Genomic DNA, 21,710 nt, shown 5'->3' with positions numbered 1-21,710 from the left:
TATATATATAGTCGCACAGCTAAGCCAAGGAAGGCCCTGATATTATATATATAGTCACACAGCTAAGCCAAGGAAGGCCCTGATATATATATATATATATATATATATATATATATATATTGCCGCACAGCTAAGCCAAGGAAGGCCCTGAAGCTGAGAGGAGCGGCTAAGACACTGACTGACACCAGAGAAGGGCTTGACCTGGGAGGGGCTGTCCTTAGAGACAGGACCCCATGGACCAGCGGGGTCACCAGCTACAGTAGGCAGTCAGCCCGTCTGTCTTCCTCTGGCCTTGCTGGTCAGAAGTGATGTTGGCACTGTGCGAGAGGTGTCTGTAGCCCCAGGAAGGTCAAAGCCATAGCCCAACCATGGCTGGATCCCCCCGTGTGTATCCTTGCTTCAAAATTGTAACCAGGAAGCAGCTGGCTGGGCTGGAGCAGGTGCCTGGTGACGGGATTACTCCCTAGATGCTCTTCTACCAGAGGGATCCAAAGCGCTGCTCTCTGGCTCTAGGCGGGAACAGCATGGCTGGGAGGTCGGATCCCCTTGTGTTGGGTGCGAGGAGCAGAGTAGAGGTCTGATGGTCATCCAAGATGGGAGTCTCCCCTGGCACCAGCTTCTCTATCTTTCTCCTCTCTCCACAGATGGCGAGAAGAGGAGCAGCCTGCCCCAGATCCCCATGCTGTGAGTAGAATGTGAAGCAGGAATAGCCCTGGGCTCAGCCGTGCTTGCAGCAGAAGGAAGTAAAAGGGGCTTTAGTTCCTGCCTTCCAGGGCCTCGGGGGACAACATTGGCAGCCCAGCACTTTCCCACATGGAATTTCTTCCTTCCCTATAAATGCGTGCAGGGGTATGCTTACATTCCAATGCTGCCTGGTGTCATCTTAGAGGGGCACTGTTCTTCCTCTGTCCCACTGGCAGCGCAGACCCAGTCTCCCAGGGTAGCCACCCAACTATCCGCTGGCAGGCTCTGAGCTCACCGCTACTCTCTGATCTCACCCTACAGAAACCTGGAGGAGCGACGCTCCCACTTCTCGGAAAGCTGCAGTATCGGTAAGCCAAGCCACATGCAGGACTCGCTCTGTGTCCGCAACCTCTCGGCTGCTCGCTTGCCTCTGTCTGCTCTTGTGACATCTCCAAGCATCCCCTCCTGTTACAGAAAAACAATCTTCTCCCAGAACTTCTCAATGAGGGCTTCAAAATGCCATTCAAATAACAGCTAATGTGCACCAAGCTGTTAAAGGTTCTGAGTGGTGCCAACAGTTGTCACGTGTCTACCGACATAAAGGTTGGTGGTTCGAACCCACCCAGGGGAAGTGGTGAGGGGGTTGGCATCCTATGGAAGGAAGAGTTCTTCCTTCTACCCGGAACCACGTGGAGTCACTGGGAGATGGAACCCACTCATGACAGCGGGTCTGGTTTGTTTGTTTGTTTGTTTGTTTGTTTGTTTGTTTGGGGGGAGTTGCTGAGCAGTAGCTATGTGGCAGATGCCCTGTAAAACACTTTATAGGTATTTTACTCAGTGATGATATCAAACGCCCTCATGAAATAATCATTTCACAGGAAAGGAAATGGTGGTTCAGAAGGGTTAACCAACTTACGTGACCCAAATGGAAAGCTAGGGACCCCAGCCACAGGGAGTCAAAGTTAGGTGCTGGTGTGTTCTGCACTTACCACCGCTCTGAAGCCTGGCAGGTGGACTCTGCAGCAGGGCTGGCTCCGCCCCCTCCTGGTGCTGTCAGCCGGGCTCCACCTGCTCTGAGATGGAAGCCACACACTGGAGTCTCTCGGGATGTGGGACTTCGCCATCACGGGGCAGAACCTCTCTGGTGGGGATTCTCAATCACGGGCGGGGCCTCTCCTCTCATTCCAGAGTCAGACATCTACTCGGAGATCCCTGATGAGACCCTGCGGAGGCCTGCAGGTAGGTCCCTGACCCCATCACGCTGACCCCGGCCCTATGGAGTGGCATTTCATGATGCAGGTGGCACCCGAGGGGTCTTTTACTCCTTCCATTGTCCTCCTCCGTGTGTGGCTCTGAAAGAGGAAGCCCAGGGTCACTTTGAATGGCAGACTAGGACGGTGATCTTTTCCCTTTATGGATTGCCATTCGGCATGCCTGCAGTGCTGGCTGGGAGTTATCACTGTGTGGACACAGGGCTCAGCCTTCTGAGGGGAGGGGATCGATGGCCCCTCTCTGCGTCTGAGGCAGTCGCACATTCTCGATCCCCTTTCTCAGTCCTGCCCCTGGATCCTGGTGGAGGTTCTCAGCTGAGGGTCTGGCTGAGGGTCTGGCAAAGCCGGGTGTTGGGACCTGCAAGCTCTCGGGCACCCTGAGGGGTGCCGGCTGGCTCCTGCGCTCCTGAGGCTTCCCGTTCCCCCATTTGTGCAGGTCTTCAGTACGGCGTCTCCCGGGAACATGTGGTTCTAGGTCGTATCCTTGGCGAAGGCTTTTTCGGGGAGGTGTACGAAGGCGTCTACCAGAACCATGTGAGTTTCAGCCTCTCCCCTCACCCTTCCCTCGGGCTTGTGCACCAGGTGAGACAGGAGCTCGGGTCATACACCCAGCAGCTCTAAAAGTGGCCTGCTTGGTGCTTGGAGTAGTCCTAAACTATGAAAAGAAACGATGGAACTGAGAGAGAATTCCAAGAAGGCGAGAAATACCATGAAAAACAGCAAAACAGAAGTAGAATGGAGAAGGGGGTTGCAGGGGGGTTGAGGAAGAATGCAAGGGGGAGAGAAATAGGAAGGCCATTTTGAGAAAGAAAGATTGAGAGCTGAGGCAGGAGTCGGGGTGGCGTGTACCCAGGGACCCAGCGATGTTCCTCTTTGTGGCTGTGTTTCTAACTGCCCCAGTAGGGACGGGAAGATCAGGGAAAGGGTGATGGAAATTTAAAAAAAAAAAAAAAAAGAACACAGAGAAAGTGCCCTGGACCTTGTATCGAGTGGTCTGGACTGGGGTACAGCCTCGAGCTGTAGGTGAACTCATGGAACCCCTCTGAGGTTCAGGGCCTGCGTCCATACAACCAGGGGCTTGGCCGACTGAATCTCGGAGGTCCTCTCCGGTTGCAGCAGGCCCTGGTCTAGAGGGAAAGCAGCAGCAGGGAGGGAGAAGAGGGCAGCCAGGAAGAAGGCAGGTACAGAGAGGCAGGGGGCGGCAGGCTTTGTTTGTTCACAATCCACGGGCCCAGAGGACCCTGCACACACTCTCGTTGCAGAAAGGGGAGCAGATCAATGTCGCGGTCAAGACCTGCAAGAAAGACTGCACTCTGGACAACAAGGAGAAGTTCATGAGTGAGGCAGGTAGGTCTCCCGAGCAGCAGCACAGCCTGCTGAGCCAGCACAGACCTTTGAGCGAGAAGGGCGACTTCAGGTCTGGGAAGGCTGTGTGAGCAAGCCTGGGCCTTCTGTCAAGAGGAGCGAGGCACCGCCGGCTGGCGCCGCACAGCCAGCGTTCTCCTCTCCGCGCCTCGTGGGCCTTTGAGTTGATCCTCTTCTCCCCAACACTAGTGATCATGAAGAACCTCGACCACCCCCACATCGTGAAGCTGGTGGGCATCATTGAGGAGGAGCCCACCTGGATCATCATGGAACTGTATCCCTACGGAGAGGTAAGCTGGGGAACAGGACAGATTGCCCCTGTGGGCCGTGAGGTCGCGAAAGCACCCAGTCCCCAGGCTTGCTTTCTGCCTTCCCTGTGCAATGGGGACAGCCAAGAGACTGTTCATGGGGGAAGTCGACGGAGCATCCGTACTGGTGGGCTTGGCCCTCCCTGGGAGGGCGGGTGCCTGCCTACAGTCTGGCCTCTGGCTCCATGCAGGGGGTCTTGCTGGAACCTTCCCCTCCTTCCCACAGCTGGGCCACTACCTGGAGCGAAACAAGAACTCGCTGAAGGTGCTCACCCTTGTCCTGTACTCGCTGCAGATAGGCAAGGCCATGGCCTACCTGGAGAGCATCAGCTGTGTCCACAGGTAGGGCTCGGGACAGGGCGGGCCGTGTGGAAGCCTGGGCCCCTAGAGCTGTCCCGGAGAACATTGGGGTGGAGCAGGTCCCTGGAGTCACTGAGACCTGTACAGCGCCCTGGCTCTGACCCTGCTTCTCTTGGTAACTGGGAGCCACTCTGAGCAACCTCAATGAATCTGCTGCCTCGCCTTAAAGGTGAAAATAACAGCAGGGACCTCACAGAATTGCCGTCGGGAAGAAATTGAAAGCCCTAAGTTTGGTTGCCCCCTTCCCCCCCAAAAAAATTCTACTCCTCTTCCCTTGGAGTTAGGAACGACCACCTCAGAGCTTGTTCCGCTCCTGGATCCACCAGGTGCCGCAGCGCTACCTGGGAGTGCCATGGCCCAGGAGGAAGGACGTAGGCTGAAGAGCAGGAGGACAGGCCTAGGGTTTGGGCACTTCCCAGCCTGACCCAATGGCTCCATCCTAGCTCCTCACTGCACCAGTTCCTACTGCATCTGGTGGCTTGTTGTGGGTCCCTTCTCCACCTGGCTTTGTGCCCCATTCCCTAAAGAGCGAGTGGCGTCCTGCTGGAGACAGGCAGGTGCCCCAAGAGCACTGGGTGGATCGCTTCCTAGGCCGCAGCACTGACATGAGTTCCCGGCCTGTGCACTAAGCCTTGTTGGGGATGCGAAAAATCCATACACCCATTCAACAAAGATGCCTGTATGTCTATGGTGTGCCAGCTAGTATCCTAGGCTTCGGGATAAAGCTATGACTGAAAACAGACAATGTGTCCTTTCCTTGTGGAGCTAGGTTCTTGTCTGAGAAGAAACTGCACAGCACAAATATTGACGGGGTCAAGGTGAGGGGATCACAGGACCGGTTCCCGTCTGGGTTCATGTGTTTCAAGTCGGCATGTTTCTAAGTCACCTTTTTAGATCCTGAAAATAAATATTCAGGAATGGACTGAGTGAGCAGGCGAGTGCAGGTGTGAGGGACACAGCAGCTGAAGCGGCTACTCCTGGGTGGGCTCCGAGGGCACAGCTCTAGAGTGAGGGTCCCTGGGCCAATCACCGGGAAGCTGCTGGGTAAGCTACGTCAGCTCTCTGGGACCCAGGCTCCCCACCTGTTCCAGGGAATTCTGAAAGCCTATGTCATGATCCAGGGTGGGTCAAGCAATTACGTGATCCTGCCTATTCGGCTTAATTGGAGACCCTGGGTGTGTGAAGAGCTAACTAACCCAAGGGTTGGCTGGTCAAGTCCACTCAGACAGGCCATAGAAGAAAGGCCTTGGTGACCCACTGGAAAACCAGCAATGATCCCCCCTCGTGGAGCACAGTTCTACAGTGACAGACACACGGTCTCCAGGAGTCAGCACCGACTGCATGGCAACTGGTTGTTGGTGTGGCTTTGTTCCTCTCTGCTCATGGTAACACCACACTTGGCTCCAAGGCAAATGCGTTTTCATCATCCCAGTTCGCTCTGCGGCTGCACCCGTGGCTGCTGCTCACAGCCATTAGGAAAGAAAACATGACAATGACCAAAGGAGCCCTGGTGGCATTGTGGCTACCTGTTGGGCTGCTAACCACAAGGGCAGCAGTTCAAAACCACAAGCTGATCCTCAGGAGAAAGATGGGGGTTTCTACCCCTGTAAAGAGAGACAGTCTTGGAAATTCACGGGAGCAGTTCTATCCTGCCCTATAGGGTTGCTCTGAGTCGGCATCGATTGATAGCAGTTTTGTTTTTGCTTTTTTAACGATGAAAAGGCAGAGTGGGGAGAGAATGGTTGTGGCCAGGAAAGTGGGCAGCAACTATAGAGGTTCATCTTTAAAGACCCCTCAAGGAGACAGCCTCCCTGGTAGAGGGGACACTGTGAGCAACAGTGAGAGTGTACAGGGCCTGCCCTGGGAGCAGCAAGCAGGCTTCGAGTTAGAGATGTGGAGGAGAGACCATGAGAGGCAAAGCTCCAATGGTAAGATAGGAAAGGATGGCCGAGGGCCTAAACAGCGATGCCAGGAAATATGGAAGGAGGCGTCCCAGGCCCAGTGTGGCTGAATGGAAAGACTCCATCCACTGACCCCAGTGTCCTGAGAGTGTACAACCTCTGTCCCCCTCAGGGTGGCATCTTCCTTCTTTTCTGGGCTTGGGGAACAAAACAAGGTGGAGAGAGGATGGGCTCCACTGCCCCTGGATGGGCCGGAGCTGAGCCATAGCAAGATGGGCCTGGTGAGAGGTGGGGAGGGAAGCCGCCGGCTTCTGCTCTGCACTCCCAGACCCAGGCCACTGTCCTTTGTCAGTCTCTCTGTGTGAAGTCCTCCTCCTCCTGGGTGGGGAGGGAGGTGGTGGCACCTCACCATTGTCACCTCATCCTTCTTCCAGGGACATTGCCGTCCGAAACATCCTGGTGGCCTCCCCTGATTGTGTCAAGCTGGGGGATTTTGGCCTTTCCCGGTACATTGAGGATGAGGAGTATTACAAAGGTAAGGGGAGGCTCTGATGGCCAGAGACTAGGCCGTATTTCCACACATGTCCCTGGTCTTTGCTCCTCTGAACAACCCCTCTCTGCTTCCCAAAGCCTCTGTGACTCGTCTCCCCATCAAGTGGATGTCCCCCGAGTCTATTAACTTCCGACGCTTCACCACAGCCAGTGACGTCTGGATGTTTGGTGAGTGGAGTTTCCAGGGCATGGGGGGTCTGGAAAGGACCCAGTTCTGACCTCCATGGCCAGCAGGTGCCTGACAAGGCACGTGGACTAAGGTTGCATGAGTCCTGTTTTGCCTGTGGAATCCCAGAATAGAGAGAGCAGTGGTGGGCTGGGGGTGACATGGCTGAGGGTTACTTTGAATGGAACAGCCCCGAGGATGGAGCCTGGGACACCCTGCAGGGCACCCTCAAGAGTCAAACGTTGAGCTTTGCTTTGAGAAGGAGGTGCAGAATGTGGTGACAGCAGATGAGCTACGGTCATCGCTCTTCAAAACGCGCCATCCTGTGCGTGAGCCCAGACTCGACAAAGGCCGGCACTCTCTGTCCACTTCACAGCAAGGAAACCCAGGCTCAAACACTAGGGTCTTCTCCACGACAACATAGACAGGAAGTGTCAGGGTGAGATTATGAACCCCAGCTTTCTGATTGAGGCGTCACTGTCCCCGGATTGTCAAACATGTGGCACCAATGGTCCCAAAGATGTGCCTTTGACTGAGACTCCCAGAACCCACAGAACCCCTTTAGCTGGTCTGTCTGGGATTACCCAGTGCTGTACCAACAGAAATAGAAATCTGGAAGCTAGGGGTCTGAACTCATCATGGTGTAGTCTACAGGGAGGTGCCTAGGGAGAGAGGTCGATATCACCTCAGGGCCTGCAAGCCTTGTGGTTCCTGGGCTTTTAGACTCATTTCCCTCTGTAGTGAGATAGTACTTCCCTCCCATCCCTCCAATGGCTGTGCATCTGTGTCTAATCTGCTCTTTTTACAACTCAGCAGTCATTGAGGACACACCTCACTAGCGATTCATTAACATGACAAAAGACCTTTTTCCCAAAAGGGATTACATCAATGGGTATGAAAAACACAAAACCAAACTCAACTGCCATTGAGGCTTGATGGTGTAGTGATTAGGCATTGGGCTGGTAACCACAAGGTTAACAGTTCTAAACCACCAGCTTAGCCCCTCCTTGCGAGAAAGATGAGGCTTTCTAATGCTGTAAAGAGTTACAGCCTCAGAAATCCATGGGCCAGTTCTACCTTGTCCTACGAATCAGCATTGGCTCCATAGCAGTGATCCACAGGTATAGGGAATAGATTTCCAACATTTATTTTGAGGGGACACAATCAACCCATAACAGGAGTATAGAGAGAGAGGGGCCTTAGTTCCCTCAATAAGGATCATTGTATTGGTGGACATGTTGGTCTTTGGCAAGAAATCGGGTGGGCCTTCCTGGCAGGGATGGAGCCCTGATGGTCACCTTGGATTCTGGGGAGATGGCCTTGTATTTGCCCGTGCCAGTCCTCCCCTACCCATGCCCTGAGCCCTCACCTCCTTCCCTCAGCGGTGTGCATGTGGGAGATCCTGAGCTTTGGGAAGCAGCCTTTCTTCTGGTTGGAGAACAAGGATGTCATCGGGGTGCTGGAGAAAGGGGACCGGCTGCCCAAACCCGACCTCTGCCCACCTGTCCTCTACACGCTCATGACCCGCTGCTGGGACTATGACCCCAGTGACCGGCCCCGCTTCACTGAGCTTGTGTGCAGCCTCAGGTGAGTGGAGAGAGAGGGGCTGCAGGGAGAGGGTATTCGAGGTGGGAATGTCTCCTCAGCTAGCAGATAGCAAGGCTCATCCGAGAGTTCTTAGAGGTCTCCCAGAGACTCCCCTAAATCAGAGGCAGCCAGGGTTCCACCAGAGCTCAAAAGGTTGAGAGTGGTGTCCCATCCAGGGCAGGGAAAGATGGGCTCCTGTTTGAACCCAGACCTTCCTTCTGATCCACATGCAATCATGCACTCAAATGGAACTGGCCACACAAGCACGGTGCCGGATGCATATGCCAGAGGGGTGCCCCATAGCTGTCTCTGTTAGGAACGAAAAGTCAAAGCCAAGCATCCAGTCAGAGAAAAAGTGAGCCCATGCCAGCCTTGGCTATTGCAGCATCACTCAACTCAGAACACAGTGCCACGCTCATAGCACGTACTCAGGACATACTTTGTAGGTTTGACTCAAAAGGCCGAACCAGATTTTCATGGATGTGATTATGCTCTTCGGAGAGGTTGGAAACATGCCTTCCAGGTGTGGGACCAGGGTGTGGAGGCTGCCTTCCCGGAAGCACTCACTCTTCTCTGTCTCTGGGTATTTCCGTCCAGTCAGCAGGGGAAGGTGTGGTTCTTGTGATGTTGTGTTGAGCGCGTTCACAGCAGAGCACACATCAGTTCAGTTTCTACACGGGGCACTGATGGCATGCGCCCAGGTGTGCCTCCGTCCTCACCACCTTCTGCATGGTTCCTGCGCTGCCAACATAAGCGCAGTGTCTACAAAGCTGCTCTCGCACCTCTCCAGTTGCTCTAGACCATTTGATCCCGTGTGGACAGTTCTTTATAAGAGCTCGGTGCTCAAAGCAGATGGGCTTTAGTCACTAAGCTAAACTACTGTTTGGTTCTAAGAGGACTTCACGAGACATTTTTAGTGTAAGCATTTTTAAATGATCTTAGAGAAAGAGTTTCAAGGGCTCATACATCCCCTGTAGCTTTAACAAGTCTAGATTCCATGAGAATATGAAATGCTTTTTCCTCCCTTCCCCTCCCTTTGGATCAAAGTTCTTCTGTAGAATCTTCTATCAAAATAGCCCATAATGGTAATGAGTTAGTCTGGGTAGACTAGAGAAAACAAATCCACTGAAACTCATCTATGTATAAGAGAGTTTTACATAAAGGGTAAGTGTATATGAAGAAAGCGTCCCAACCCAGTCCAGTCCAAGCCCATAAGTCCAACATTAGCCCATATGTCCGACACCGATCCACAAAGTCCTCCTTAAACTCACAAAACACACGCAGTGATGCTGACTGCAGGAGGAAAGCCGAATCAGTGAGCATGTAAGCATCTCAGCACTGGCAGGGTCTCCACGCAGCTTCTCCGGCACCCAGGGCTGCATCAGGGTCGGTCCATGTGGCTTCTCCTCAGGGATGTCTTGCAGGAAGTGAGCCTTGCCAGCTGAGGCAGAGAGCTGACTAAGGCAGCCTCACGGCTCTGACCATCAGAGAGCAAGAGACCAAAGAGGCGAGCCTCGCCGAGCCATTTATCGTTCCGCCCTTCAATTAAACTGCCCTTCAATGAGTCCCACATGTGTTCATCACCGAGGTTGGCACAATAAACCTTCACTATCGCAGGTAACCAGCCACCATCCAGCTCTCATCTCATGGCAAAGGGGGCAATTGTTCATGGAGGCAATTGGCCATGCGTTCCATCTCCTCCTCCCGTTTCTGACTCTGCAGGGCACAATTTTTAACACGTTACTAAGAAAGTGACCTGGGAGCAGCCTCACCTTTCTGAATGGAAGGTGGGAAGGAGCGGAAGGTGTGCTCCTCGTCACGTGCTCCAGAGGGTCCCCTGAGTATCATGAAATCAGGAATGAGTCATCAGATATCATTTCAGGGTTGAGGGTCCTCTGATTTTCTCAGTGCATGCTGCATGCCAACTCTCCCTTGGGCCTGGTTTCCTTCAGGGTGGTCCTCAGTGAATCAAATCTTTCCCAGAAAAACCCAGTGCATAGTATTTGGAGCTCTATACTGTCTGCTGCAATGGGGCACCTCTCTACCACTGTAGCATGTCAGTAGCCATAGACAATATGTAAATGAATGCACAAGGCTATCTGCCAGGTACATTTTTATTTATGGGCACTGAAACGGAACTTTAATATAATTTTCACATATCACAAAATCTTTCCCTGCCCCAAACCATTTAAAACTGTAAAGAAAGAAGAAAATGTCTCTAGCCTGGCGGTCATACAAAAATAGGCAGAGGCTGAAGTTGGGCCCTGGGCTTAGTTGTCAACTCCCACTTCAAGGAACCTACAGGAAAGTGCCTTTGAGAGGGATTGGGACCCACAAGAAGATAGGGGGGGGTGGTTCTTGGCTGGGGGCATGGGGTGACACTTGACACTACATTAGTTTGGATGAGGAGGGTTTCTAACACAATCCGCAAAATCTCCTTCTTAGGAGACCTCTCTGACATTGCTGTCTCTAGAGTTAAGACAGGATGAGGTCAGAGCTCCTTGGCTTTTGGGAGGGGAGTGGGGGTAGGAGGGAATTTTGAGAAACCCCACCATGTAACAACACCATGTGCATACTCATGAATTGATGAAATGCTGTAAATTTCATGGTGGACTTTCTTAAATGTAATGCATATGTTTTGAAACACTAGCATCAAAGGTTGCATATCAACAGCATACAGTACTTGGTCCTCATTTATGTGAACGCATATGTATTAAAGGGCCCATTCAGAGCCCCAGGGGTCTTGATCTCCAAGCTGAGAACCACTGGGTTGGGTAATTAGGGCAGGAAAGCCTTCCCTATTAATACACATTAGGGAGGTGTTGATGGGAGGAGCCTTTAACGCCTTGTTGACAATTAATGAACCAAGAGATGTAGAGTATATAGGCCTCCTTCAGGCAGTTGGCTGGGAACATCAAGAAACCCACTTCGAGAAATGGTGACAATAGCAGGTACAAGAGGGCTAAAGCCAGGGGCAGAGGGGCAGCTTACTTTGACCATGTTTCTCTCTCCTTACCCGACTTGACTTCTTGGCAGTGATATTTACCAGATGGAGAAGGACATTGCTCTAGAGCAGGAAAGGAACACTCGCTACCGAACCCCCAAAATCTTGGAACCCACAGCCTTCCAGGAGCCCCCACCCAAGGTAAGGCAAGACCCAGGCTCATCAGTCCTCTGAGTCCCAGCAGAACTAGGACCCTCTGTGGCCCATTCTCACCCAGTCCTATCATCTAACAGGCCCCTCATTGCACAGGAAAGATGCTGCTCCACCCAGCAGCCCTGCACTCGGCCCCTGTCACATCACTGCTCTGCAATTAGGGTGGAATCTGAAGACAGCGGAGCCTTGTGGGAAAGCTGGATCCTGGAATCACCCTGGAAAAGTTTTCCCTGAGTAGCTAGCTGGAGCACTCTTCTTCTGGGAGTGTTTTCAGGACACGTTAGATTCCCCAGGGACATGAGAAGGGAGAGTGTCCTTGGGACACCTAGGTCAAATGTGTGCCTGTGCCCGCCCTGACACCGCTGCACTCAGGGGCCAGTGCCTGACTGGAACACCACTAGATGGCTAGATTCAAGACCATGTTCACTTAAGCCCAAGGCTTTTCTCACGGTCCCCTGGGCCCAGCATGCCCTTCTCTCAGGACTCAGCTCAATTTCTGTGGTCTTCATGAAGCTTTCCTGAGCCCTTGCCGACCTCCTACCTCTGAACTGGTAGCTCTTGATTGCTTATTTGCCAGGTGCATCGTATACAGTTTGGTTACACAAATGCACGCATGCACTCACAATGAATGCTCTCATTCCAAGAGGGCAGAAACACTAACCTCTTTGTATCTTCCCATCAGCCAGCATGCAGATGGCCCCCACTAAGTGGATATAAAGTGATTTAAATAACAACTTTGTCCCTCGTCTCTTCTTCGTTCTGAACACCCCTGACCTGTCTCCATCCCGGGCATCCCCTGGACGAGTCATTCTCACTGCGAAGGAGGGAAGATCCTCACGTGGAGGACACATCTCTTTTCTCTCTGCAGCCCAGCCGGCCGAAGTACAGACCCCCGCCACAGACCAACCTTCTGCCTCCCAAACTGCAGTTCCAGGTAGATATGCGATCAGAGGGATGGGGAAGCTCTGGTCCATTCTGCAGCTAGGTCACTCCTGAAAGGCCGCACTTGTGCCTCTGAAGAACAGCCCTCTCTTGCTGGGGAATTTGACCTCAGCGTGCCAGGATCAAGTGTAAAAATGGAACGCTGTCCTGCCTGAGAATATTACTTAAGCCCAGCCCATCCGCTCCTCAGAGGATGTCCGCAGTGTTTGCTGCTTCATGTGCCTGCATGCAGCTTAGTGCTCCTTGTCCACGGCCGCCCTGGGTCCTGAGCAGGACCCTCTGTGAAGGAATCCGAGGACCTGGGCACAGCTCATGTTCTCTGGAACATGGTGCTGCTCCCTGGACTCCTGTGCAGTGCCTTGGGCCCATCGCCTGGATGGCCAGTAAAGAGGGGCTCCAACTGAGCCCTCTTCCCACCTCAACCCCTTTGCAGAGTGTCTTTGTCCTGTGTCTCTCCTGCGTCCAGATCCGAGGGGGCCCAAGCTGCTCTCTTTTCTTCTGCCATGTTTCTCAGCTCAGTCTCTGCTTGAGATGTACCTTCCCAACCCACGGGAACCATGACAGCCTGGGGCTCCTTGCAGAAGGCCAGCCCCTCTTGTGTCATTGTTATTGTAGCCACCCTGTGCACAACAGAACAAACCCCACCCAGCCCTGTGCCATCCCCACAGGGGTTGTGTTTGAGCCTACCTGTCGAAAATCTTCCTCTTTTTCACTGCCCCGCGACTTGACCAAGCATGATGTCCCTCCCGAGAGACTGGTCTCTCCTGACGATATGCCCAAAGGATGTGAAACAGGGTCTCTCCATCTTTGCCTCACATACGTCTCCTCCGTGAGATGCCCATTGTGCAAAAGTGCCCAGCTGAGACCTAGCAGAGAGAGCCTCTTTACAGCAAGGAAAAGCCTACAGTCTGAAGATAGCAGCAGTGGCCTGAAAAAGAAACATAACCTCCTTTAATGTTAACCAGTGATTATATATAATATATCTATTTACACATGTGTATATATACGTATGCACACCTACATATAGACACACACAATTACACATATGAGGGGCCTACAAAAAATTCATGGGAAAATTCTATAAACTTTAAATTTAATTTTTCCACATATATATAGATATGGATATATGAAAGGGCCTCAAAAATTCATGGAAAAATGAAATTAAAAGAGAATGGGATTTTCCCGTGAACTTTTTAGACCCCCTCATGGAGATACAACACAGAGACACACACGCAGACAGGCTGATTGGATCTGTCAACTTGGCACATGACTATGGAGGAGACATTTCTCGGTTGGTCAGGAGCACACACAGAGCCCTCAGTGTGTGCGGACTGTCATGGAAGGAATATTATAGGGATGAAGGGGGCCAGCGGCTGTGCCAATGCTTGCCCAGAGCAAAGCACCTTTCTCTACCATGTCGCAAGCCAGCCAGTGTGTGCCCACCCCAGGCTTCTGGAGAACCAGCCCTCCTCCAGGGCAGCCCTTGTGCCCCCATGGTGCTTACGTGTCATTCCTTTGTCCATATGTCTGTAGCAGCTAGTTGTCCACCTTCGTGCCATGTGGTCCTGTGCCTCTTGCTTCTCTGCTTCTCCTGAATAGGTGCCCGAGGGTCTGTGTGCCAGCTCCCCTACGCTCACCAGCCCTATGGAGTACCCATCTCCTGTAAACTCCCTGCACACGCCACCTCTCCAGCGGCACAATGTCTTCAAGCGCCACAGCATGCGGGTAAGAGGGCTCTGCATGCTGGGTCCCAGTCCGCGCTGCTGGAGGGGAGGTGGCCTGGGACACTGGGTCCCCTGGTTCTCACACTGACATGGGGTGCCCTCCATGCTGCCACGTGCTGGGCAAGCTACTGAAGGGTTATGGGATGTACTTTCCTTTGTGAGGGGATTTGGGGCTGGAATCATGCCACCTTCTCTTCTGGGGACAGTGGTGGAATCTGGGCCTGACCTTGTCTGCACTGGTGTGACATGTGTCCCTTGCCTGACCTCCCGGGGGTCGGTCAGTACACTGTAGTGAGGAAACTCCAAGGTAGAGGACAACCAAGCCTGCTGGTGCTGCAGAGTAAAAGGTCTAGGAGGCTCTGCCCTGTTTTGCCTCATTTTGCTTGATTGCTTTGATTCTTAAATCTCTCCTTGGTGGAAGGGAGGCATACATGCGCGTGCACCAATTCTACTGCTTTTGTAAAACCTTGCTGATATGCCAGAATGAGCTGAAGGGCTAGTGTGGATGCAAGCTAATTGATTGACCAGCACAGTGACTAAGTCACCCCTGGGAAAGACGAGCCCTCCTTAGGCACCTCTTCATCATCAACTGCTAGTGAGGCTCCAAGTGCTTGATGGATTCGCCTCCAATTGGCAGTCTTGGGAAAAGAGCCACCTTTGCCTGTAGCCAGAAGCCCCCTTCCGCCACCCATCTTCCACCAAATGGCTTCTTGTGGTGATCAGTTGCCACAAGCACTCTCAGCCTGATATGGGTTACTAAGCTGAATCTTAACATGTGACAAAACAGGCCCAAACCCGTATGGTGTTAGTGCTCACTCTGTAGAGATGTCTGTTGAGTTAGGGCAGTGCTGGGTAGCATTTTGTTTCTTCTTGCATGGGGTTTCTGTGGCTTGGGATTCGACTCCACAGCAGCTAACATCAGCCCATGCCCTAATGTTTAAAATAATAATAGTAACAATATGCTTATGATAGCAGATTTGGAAATGTAGGAAAGAACACTGATAGACTTCTGCCCCATGCTTGTGAATTCCGCAAGAGTTCAGAAGGAGTCAACTCACACACTGTTCTAGGCATGAAGATCTAGTGTGGCATACATTTTCCCTGGCCTGACTCATTTTTCTCTCTTACACTGGTTTAACCAATTTACATTTTAGCATATATTTAACAATAATGCAACTGGGTTTTTTTCTGCATGCACTATAATTTAGGCAGCGCTGGTTCCTCCACCCTCCTACCCCTGACTCTTTATTCATAATTAATTAAGTTTTAGTGAGTTTTTGCTTTAAGATGTGGGGTGTATTTTCCCCCCAGAAGGAAGCCAATGTGCACATTTGAGGGGTGGCCCTTCCTTTGTCTAAGCTTTCTCTCACCAGGGGGACTTTGTTCCATCTCATAAAGACAGACTGTGCAGCAGAGAGAAAAGACCTTTTGTGCTATGGGTTTAAATGTTCTTGGCATTAAAGGAGTCTGCCTAAAAGAACAAGATGAGTGTTTCTTTAAATAAATAAGACAAAGAAGTTAAAAATATGAACTCCATTTGTTTGACATATATCACAAACAGTGAGAAAGCCACTTCCAGGTAGAATGCTGAAAAGGTATAATTGGCTCCCTGCAAAGTATCTGAAAGCATTTGGCATAAAAACAGAGAGGTGGTTTTTCCCACAGAAACAGTGTTTCTACTGGCTGACTCATCTGGGTATCTGTAGGATGCCGTGGCAGAATCAGGAAGGCAGCAATCTGTCTCTTCCAGAGCTCACAATTGAGATTTTAAAAAGAAAGAAAGAAGAATGCAATTCAGCTAAAGGCATGGGTGCGCTGTCCTGGGTGCTGAAGTTGGGGTGGGAACAAAGTCAGCTCTGGCTTCTGGTAGCTTACAGTCTGTCAGTTGGAGCAGGTGGGGGCACAGTTACCCGCAGCTCAAGCCAAAAACCGAGGGCACCCATGGAGACGCAGCACCCGCAATGGGAGTCCAGAGAGGAGACCAAGTCCCTCCAGATTCGTTTTCCTGCCTTGAAGCTTGGGAAAGACTTGGACAAGAAGAAATTGGGATGCGGGGTGGTGGGTGGTGGGGGTGGGGGTTTGGAAGAGGCAGAGGCGCCAGTATGAGCCAAGTCATAGCGATGGGAAAGCAGGCAAGTGCGAGCACTCTTTGTAATGAGGAAGCGTGCATGTGGAGGTGGAAGTAAGGCTGGCAGGGTATGTTGTAGCCAAATTGTTATAGATGTCACAGCTTGTGCAAGTCCTCTTTAAACACCACGGTATTCAGTTTCACTGTAGAGTGGCCCACAGTGTAAGTTTCACTGCCCGATAAGAATACCATGGCACTGCTCTGCAAAATAAGTCTTAAAGAGATTTAATTCGGGATTTTTAAATCTCATTGGCTTACCAAGTTCCATTATCAACTTGGAAGACCGAGATACAAATCTTCCAACAAGAGCTCACATGTTTGGGGCATTGCAACCCCACTACACCCATTAGCTCTTCATGAACACCATTCAAGCAGAGCATAAATCAAACTGTATTCTAATAGCACCAGCACCGTCAGTGGGGTTAATTACTCACAAGACAAACGGGATGGGGCTGAATAGAGCAGCACGTTGCCGTCATCAGCCTGGGTCCCCTGAAGTTAGATCATACCCAGACATGCTCTAGTTCAAATTTTGGGAGGTAAGCTCCTAGCTTCCTCTCTCCCGGTGTAAAATGTTAACCAGATTGCAATGACTACATGCCAAGTAGCATGAATGGGAGCAGGTAGGGACAGTCAATGGTCAAGGGAGTTAATAACAACAGAAGCACGTATTGCCACAATTGAATGGGCTAGACTTCCTGTCACCGAGAATGGCCCTCCCTCCATTACCCCCACTAGGATAGTTTAGCAGAAGCAATCATCTCCCTCCCCACCTCCCCCCAAGGTCCATACTTTATGTCCATCAGTCATTGTCAAGAGTAACTCATCCAAAGCGATCGTACTGGGTAAGTGTTGGACTGTAAGATTGGAGGTTCAAACCTGCCCACTGATCTGCGGGAAGAAGGCAAGGCTTCTTGCTCCATCCAGGTATACAGCACCCCAGAATCCCTACGTAGCGTGGCTATGAGAAAGAATCAACTCAATATAGCAGTGGGCTTCCCAGAGAGTAACTTATCCTACCGCATGTACCCTTCCCCTCCTCAGTCTGTATGTTTTTCTTACACCCAAATGTTCCTAACTTAGAACTTTCGAAACTTAGTTCCTACTTGCCAAGAGCCTGGGAAAACTATGTCGTGGTATGGACATTCCGTGGTAATATGCATAGCCTCCAAATTTCATTTCGGAGCACCAGCCATTGTGAAATAAATTTTATCTATTTTTATCAAATCCGTAATTCTAACATTTGTTTGCTTAAAATAGCAGCAAGTTAACTGGTTCTCAATTGAAATGATGTTGTCACCAGGGAACATTTGGCAATGTCTGGAGGCAATTTTGTTACAAATGGGTTTGAGGGACAGGTTGTACAGGGGGCTGCTATCATGAGTGGAGGCCAGGCTGCCGCCAAGCATCCTATAATACACAGGATGGCCCACAACAAAAAAATCATGGACGTCCGTGGCACTCAAGTTGAGAAACCCTGGCCCTAGCTGATGTTTACTTGGATCCTGGATACTTTTGCCCTTGTCCTCCTAGCACCCAGTCCCCAGCTGCCATGTCCAAAAGCCAAGCTCACTGGCATTGAGTTGATTCTGACCCATAGTGATCCTATAGAACAGGGGCGAACCCTTTGAGCTTCTGAAGCTGTGAATCTTCGTGCACACAGAAAGCCTCGTCTTTCTCCCACAGAAGACCCGGTGGGTTTGGACAGCTGGCCGTGTAGTCGGCAATCCAGCGCATAACCCACCGTCCTGCCAGGGCTCCTTGTGGTCGCCGAGTAAATGGCCACTGAGTACATTGATGATCAAAGAACATTTCAGCTAGATACCTAACTTGTGGGGAGAAGTATTGTTAGAACCTGAGGTTAGTGATTTAAGGTCAACAAGCAAAAAAGGAATAGACTAGATGTATATCATTTTTAAATTGTCTCCTTATCGTCTAGGGTGTTTTAGAGGGATTCATGAGAAGGAAAGGCTTTTAGGAGACCTGGCAGGGACTGTGACTTGCCCAAGTGGACAGAGGGTTCGGTTGTTGGTATTAGGGATTGTGCTGTGACGGATAGGTAAACTGGGAAGTGAGGGGACGACTGGCCTGGTTGTCATAGAAGGACTCTGCCCTGGGAAAGGCCACCTCAGAGTTTTAGGCAGTTATGAGGAAGCCAATCACATGCTTCCTCCATGAGACCAGGCAGCGGAGGTGATGCTGTGCGGCAGAAAAAGCAGAGCTGTGTGGAGGGAGTCCCGATGGCAGAGTGGTTATGCGTTGACCTGTGATCTATCTGCAAGGCCTGTAGTTTGAAACCACCAGCCACTCTTTGGGAGAAAGATGGGGCTTTCTACTCCTGTACACAGCTGTAGTCTCAGAAACTCACCTGGGCAGCTCTCCCCTGTCCGAGGGCTTCTATGAGTCAGTATAGACTCAATGGCAGTGAGTTAGGCTTGGTTTGAGTGGAGGGACTGAACAGATGATGGATCAGTCAGCCCTGGGGCACACAGAGGGAAAAGAAATCCTTAAACGCACACACAGACCTGCTGCATAGGAAATGGCAGACAAAGCTGTGAATGGGGCCAGTTCCCCACAGATGAGTTAAATCAAGGGCTAGATTAACAAGGCTAAGAAGAAGAAACATTTATCATAGATGTATAGATCTTCAATTCCGATCTTCATTTTCATCTCTTAGCATCCTTTTTAACCTTTGGAATAGCCCGAGCTGTTATCCTAATAGACATGAGCTGGTGTACACAATTAACGTGCTCAGCTGGTAACCCAATGGTTGACAATTCAAGTCTACCTAAAGGCACCTCAGAAGAAAGGCCTGGCAACCTACTTCTGAAAAGATTCGGCATTGAAAAACCCTAGGGATCCCATTTGACCCTGACCTCCCTGGGGCCAGCAGGAGTCAGAATCTGCCGAGTGGCCGTTGTGTTGATGAAGGTTGCTATTGCATGTCTTTCAATCAGAGCACACGTTACTAGACAGGTGTCATCAGAAGCATGCCTGCCATTGCTCCTTTTATCAGATTCTGCTCCGCCATGGACCATCCGGTGGGACTGGACTGCCTGCTTTGGGGCTAGAGGCTTTGCCATTTCTAGAACTACTGCCATCGTGCAGAGTTGGGGACAAGAACCATAGGTTTCTAGAGGGCTGGCCTTGCGAATATTCCTAAGTGTATTCTGTGCGTGAAGGCAGGACAAGTACTCCCTGGAATAGTATTGGGTCAGTCACTTGACAATGAGATTTCATTAACGGACCAGGGCATCATTTGCCTACAGTGCATGGTAAGCAATGTGTCCTCAAGCTTTGCACCAGTTTACACCAGAGGCATTGGTGGGCATGAGCTTGGCCATCTCCCATTACAGCTGTGAATCGGCCAGCAACCTTACAAGAGAAGCGCAGCTTGCCAGCCCAAGGCCTGAGGCTCCAGTGAGCCTCTTCCGAGGCCTGTCCCTACTCTGAGTCTGAGGACTGGTCTCATTGTGCCCTCTCCAATCTCCACCGCCCTCTCAGGAGGAGGACTTCATCCGGCCCAGCAGCCGAGAAGAGGCCCAGCAGCTCTGGGAGGCCGAGAGGGCCAAGATGCGGCAGGTGCTGGACAAGCAGCAGAAGCAGATGGTGGAAGATTACCAGTGGCTGAGGCAGGAGGAGAAATCCCGGGGGGACTGCAGAGTGGGTGCTGTGCTCTTCTGCTCTGTGGAACACAGTTTGATCAAAACGTTCACATGGGAGAGTTCCCGTGCTAGCATGTCAATACAGTCCCCAGCTGAACTGAGTGACCGTGCTGTGTGCAAAGCAAAACATTCGCCCAGAGAACCACAGCTACCTCGACGAGTCACTGACACTGATGACGTTTTCTTGTAGGGCCACCATGCCCCGCCCCCTTTTCCAAAGTATTCCATCCCTGTGAACATAAACTCATTAACCCCTCCCAAACAAAGACGCCCTTTCCCTTCCCTTCCACTCCTAGTTAACCATTACTAATTGCTGTTTTCTGTATATTTGCTTACTGCACATAAGTGAGATCACTTATCCTTGGTCCGTTTGGAACTGATTTCACTCAGCATGATGTTTTCATCCGTGTGTGTGTGTGTTTGTGTGTGTGTGTGTGTGTGTGTGGTGGGGCGTGTCAGGACTTCACTAAGCATGATGTTTTCATCCAGGTGATGGTGTGTGTGTGTTAGGGTGTTCCTTTCTCTTCCCGGCTGGCCAATGTCCTCTCTGTGTGTTCTTAGTCTGTTTGGGTCTCAGATCCTCAGGCCTTTGCCGTGGTTTTCTCTTTGGCAGGACCCCATGGTGTACATGAACGATAAATCTCCATTGGTAAGTCACCCACCTGAGTGGAGGTTCCCAGACCGCCCAAAGTGGACAGCACCGCCCCCTGGTGGTAGCTGCAACACTCCAGGAGAGGCTTGCAAAACCACATACCTACACTCATCAGAGATCATGAGTCATAGTTGAAACGTTTTTTCATTGCCACAAGGGAGAGGCCAAATAAATTTGGGAACCCACGGTAAACAGTGGCACCCCTTGAGCACCCCACTACCCTCCCCACATACACACACCTCTTTTTTATTGTTCTTTTGTCATGCATTGGGCGCGCATGTCTTTGCTTAGTCTGACCCCCAAGTGGCTGGCTTCCTGGGCCCCCTGTCAGCTACACCGCTGGCACTGCTGTGGCATCAGAGGGCCCCCAGCCTCCCAGCACGGATGGCCCCAGGCCCCGGTCAGTGTGGGTCAGGAGCGCCCCTCTGTGGCTATGGTGTCTGAATGCACAATTGGGCGGCAGGGGTCGGCGCACAACTACACAGGGGAAGTCCGTTGTCCTCTGAGCAGCGTAGTGACATGTTATTTCTTTCCTTCTTTGCAGACCCCAGAGAAGGAAACCGGCTACAGTAAGTGCTCACACCCTTCCCTTTGGCGGGAGTCTCCGCTTAGCCGCCTGCCTTGCAGAGAGGGGCGCCGTGCCTTAGCCACCTGGCTGTAATTCAGGAAGCGGCGGGGGCCGGTCTTTGAATCGCTGCCCATCCCGCTGCCCGGTCCCACTGGCCACATTGCTCTCCTTGCCGGGGCGGTGTTTCTCCTCTTCCCTCAGACCCTTCCTAGATTCCTTTCTGGGATGTACTTTGGGGACTCGGCGCTTCTTCCTTCTGGCGTCTCATTCTGTGGGCGGCGCCTTTTGCACAGAGATGTTGATGGATAATGAAGCAGCGCCCCCCGTACCCCACTTCCCTCCCCACCCCGCCACCCCTACTCCCCTCCGCCGCCGCTGGGTGGCTCAGTCCATTAAGGCCTCAACTCCTTGCCTGTGGTTGGAGGTTTGAAGGAAGGGACTCCGAGCGCCTAAAGCCAGCCTGGGCTCTGCTTCCGACTTGAAAATCCAAAGAGCGGGGCTGCTGTGCCCCGGGCTTGCAAAGAGGCAGAACTGACTGTGGCAAATGAAAAATGACATCGTGTCTCTCCCAGTTTCTCTTGCCCGGAGGGATGGGAACGGGCAAGTAGGAGGGGACCGCTGGGCCTGTGGGGTCTCTCCAAAAGTCTGCACCGAAGGCAGGGGCAGGAGGCAGGCATCAG

General features: G+C 51.8%; 1 protein-coding gene across 1 annotated transcript in view; it reads left to right on the top strand.

The window, feature by feature from the left end:
- PTK2B (protein tyrosine kinase 2 beta) overlaps positions 1–21,710 on the top strand; it is a 70,464-nt gene that overhangs the window by 43,502 nt on the left and 5,252 nt on the right. The window contains exons 11-26 of the mRNA XM_004707620.2: positions 645–684; positions 1,006–1,052; positions 1,873–1,923; positions 2,392–2,489; positions 3,218–3,302; positions 3,510–3,610; positions 3,855–3,970; positions 6,324–6,424; positions 6,520–6,609; positions 7,990–8,194; positions 11,231–11,339; positions 12,220–12,285; positions 13,893–14,018; positions 19,650–19,808; positions 20,424–20,459; positions 21,007–21,031. Of these exons, the coding sequence (XP_004707677.1) occupies positions 645–684; positions 1,006–1,052; positions 1,873–1,923; positions 2,392–2,489; positions 3,218–3,302; positions 3,510–3,610; positions 3,855–3,970; positions 6,324–6,424; positions 6,520–6,609; positions 7,990–8,194; positions 11,231–11,339; positions 12,220–12,285; positions 13,893–14,018; positions 19,650–19,808; positions 20,424–20,459; positions 21,007–21,031 (1,455 nt within the window). The remainder of the gene's footprint in view (positions 1–644; positions 685–1,005; positions 1,053–1,872; positions 1,924–2,391; positions 2,490–3,217; positions 3,303–3,509; positions 3,611–3,854; positions 3,971–6,323; positions 6,425–6,519; positions 6,610–7,989; positions 8,195–11,230; positions 11,340–12,219; positions 12,286–13,892; positions 14,019–19,649; positions 19,809–20,423; positions 20,460–21,006; positions 21,032–21,710) is intronic.

The sequence above is a fragment of the Echinops telfairi genome, unplaced genomic scaffold (genome assembly GCF_000313985.2).
Source record: "Echinops telfairi isolate 266 unplaced genomic scaffold, ASM31398v2 ScPeMD7_9;HRSCAF=40, whole genome shotgun sequence".
Classification (NCBI taxonomy): Eukaryota; Metazoa; Chordata; class Mammalia; order Afrosoricida; family Tenrecidae; genus Echinops; species Echinops telfairi.
This window is presented reverse-complemented; position numbering and strand designations above follow the sequence as displayed.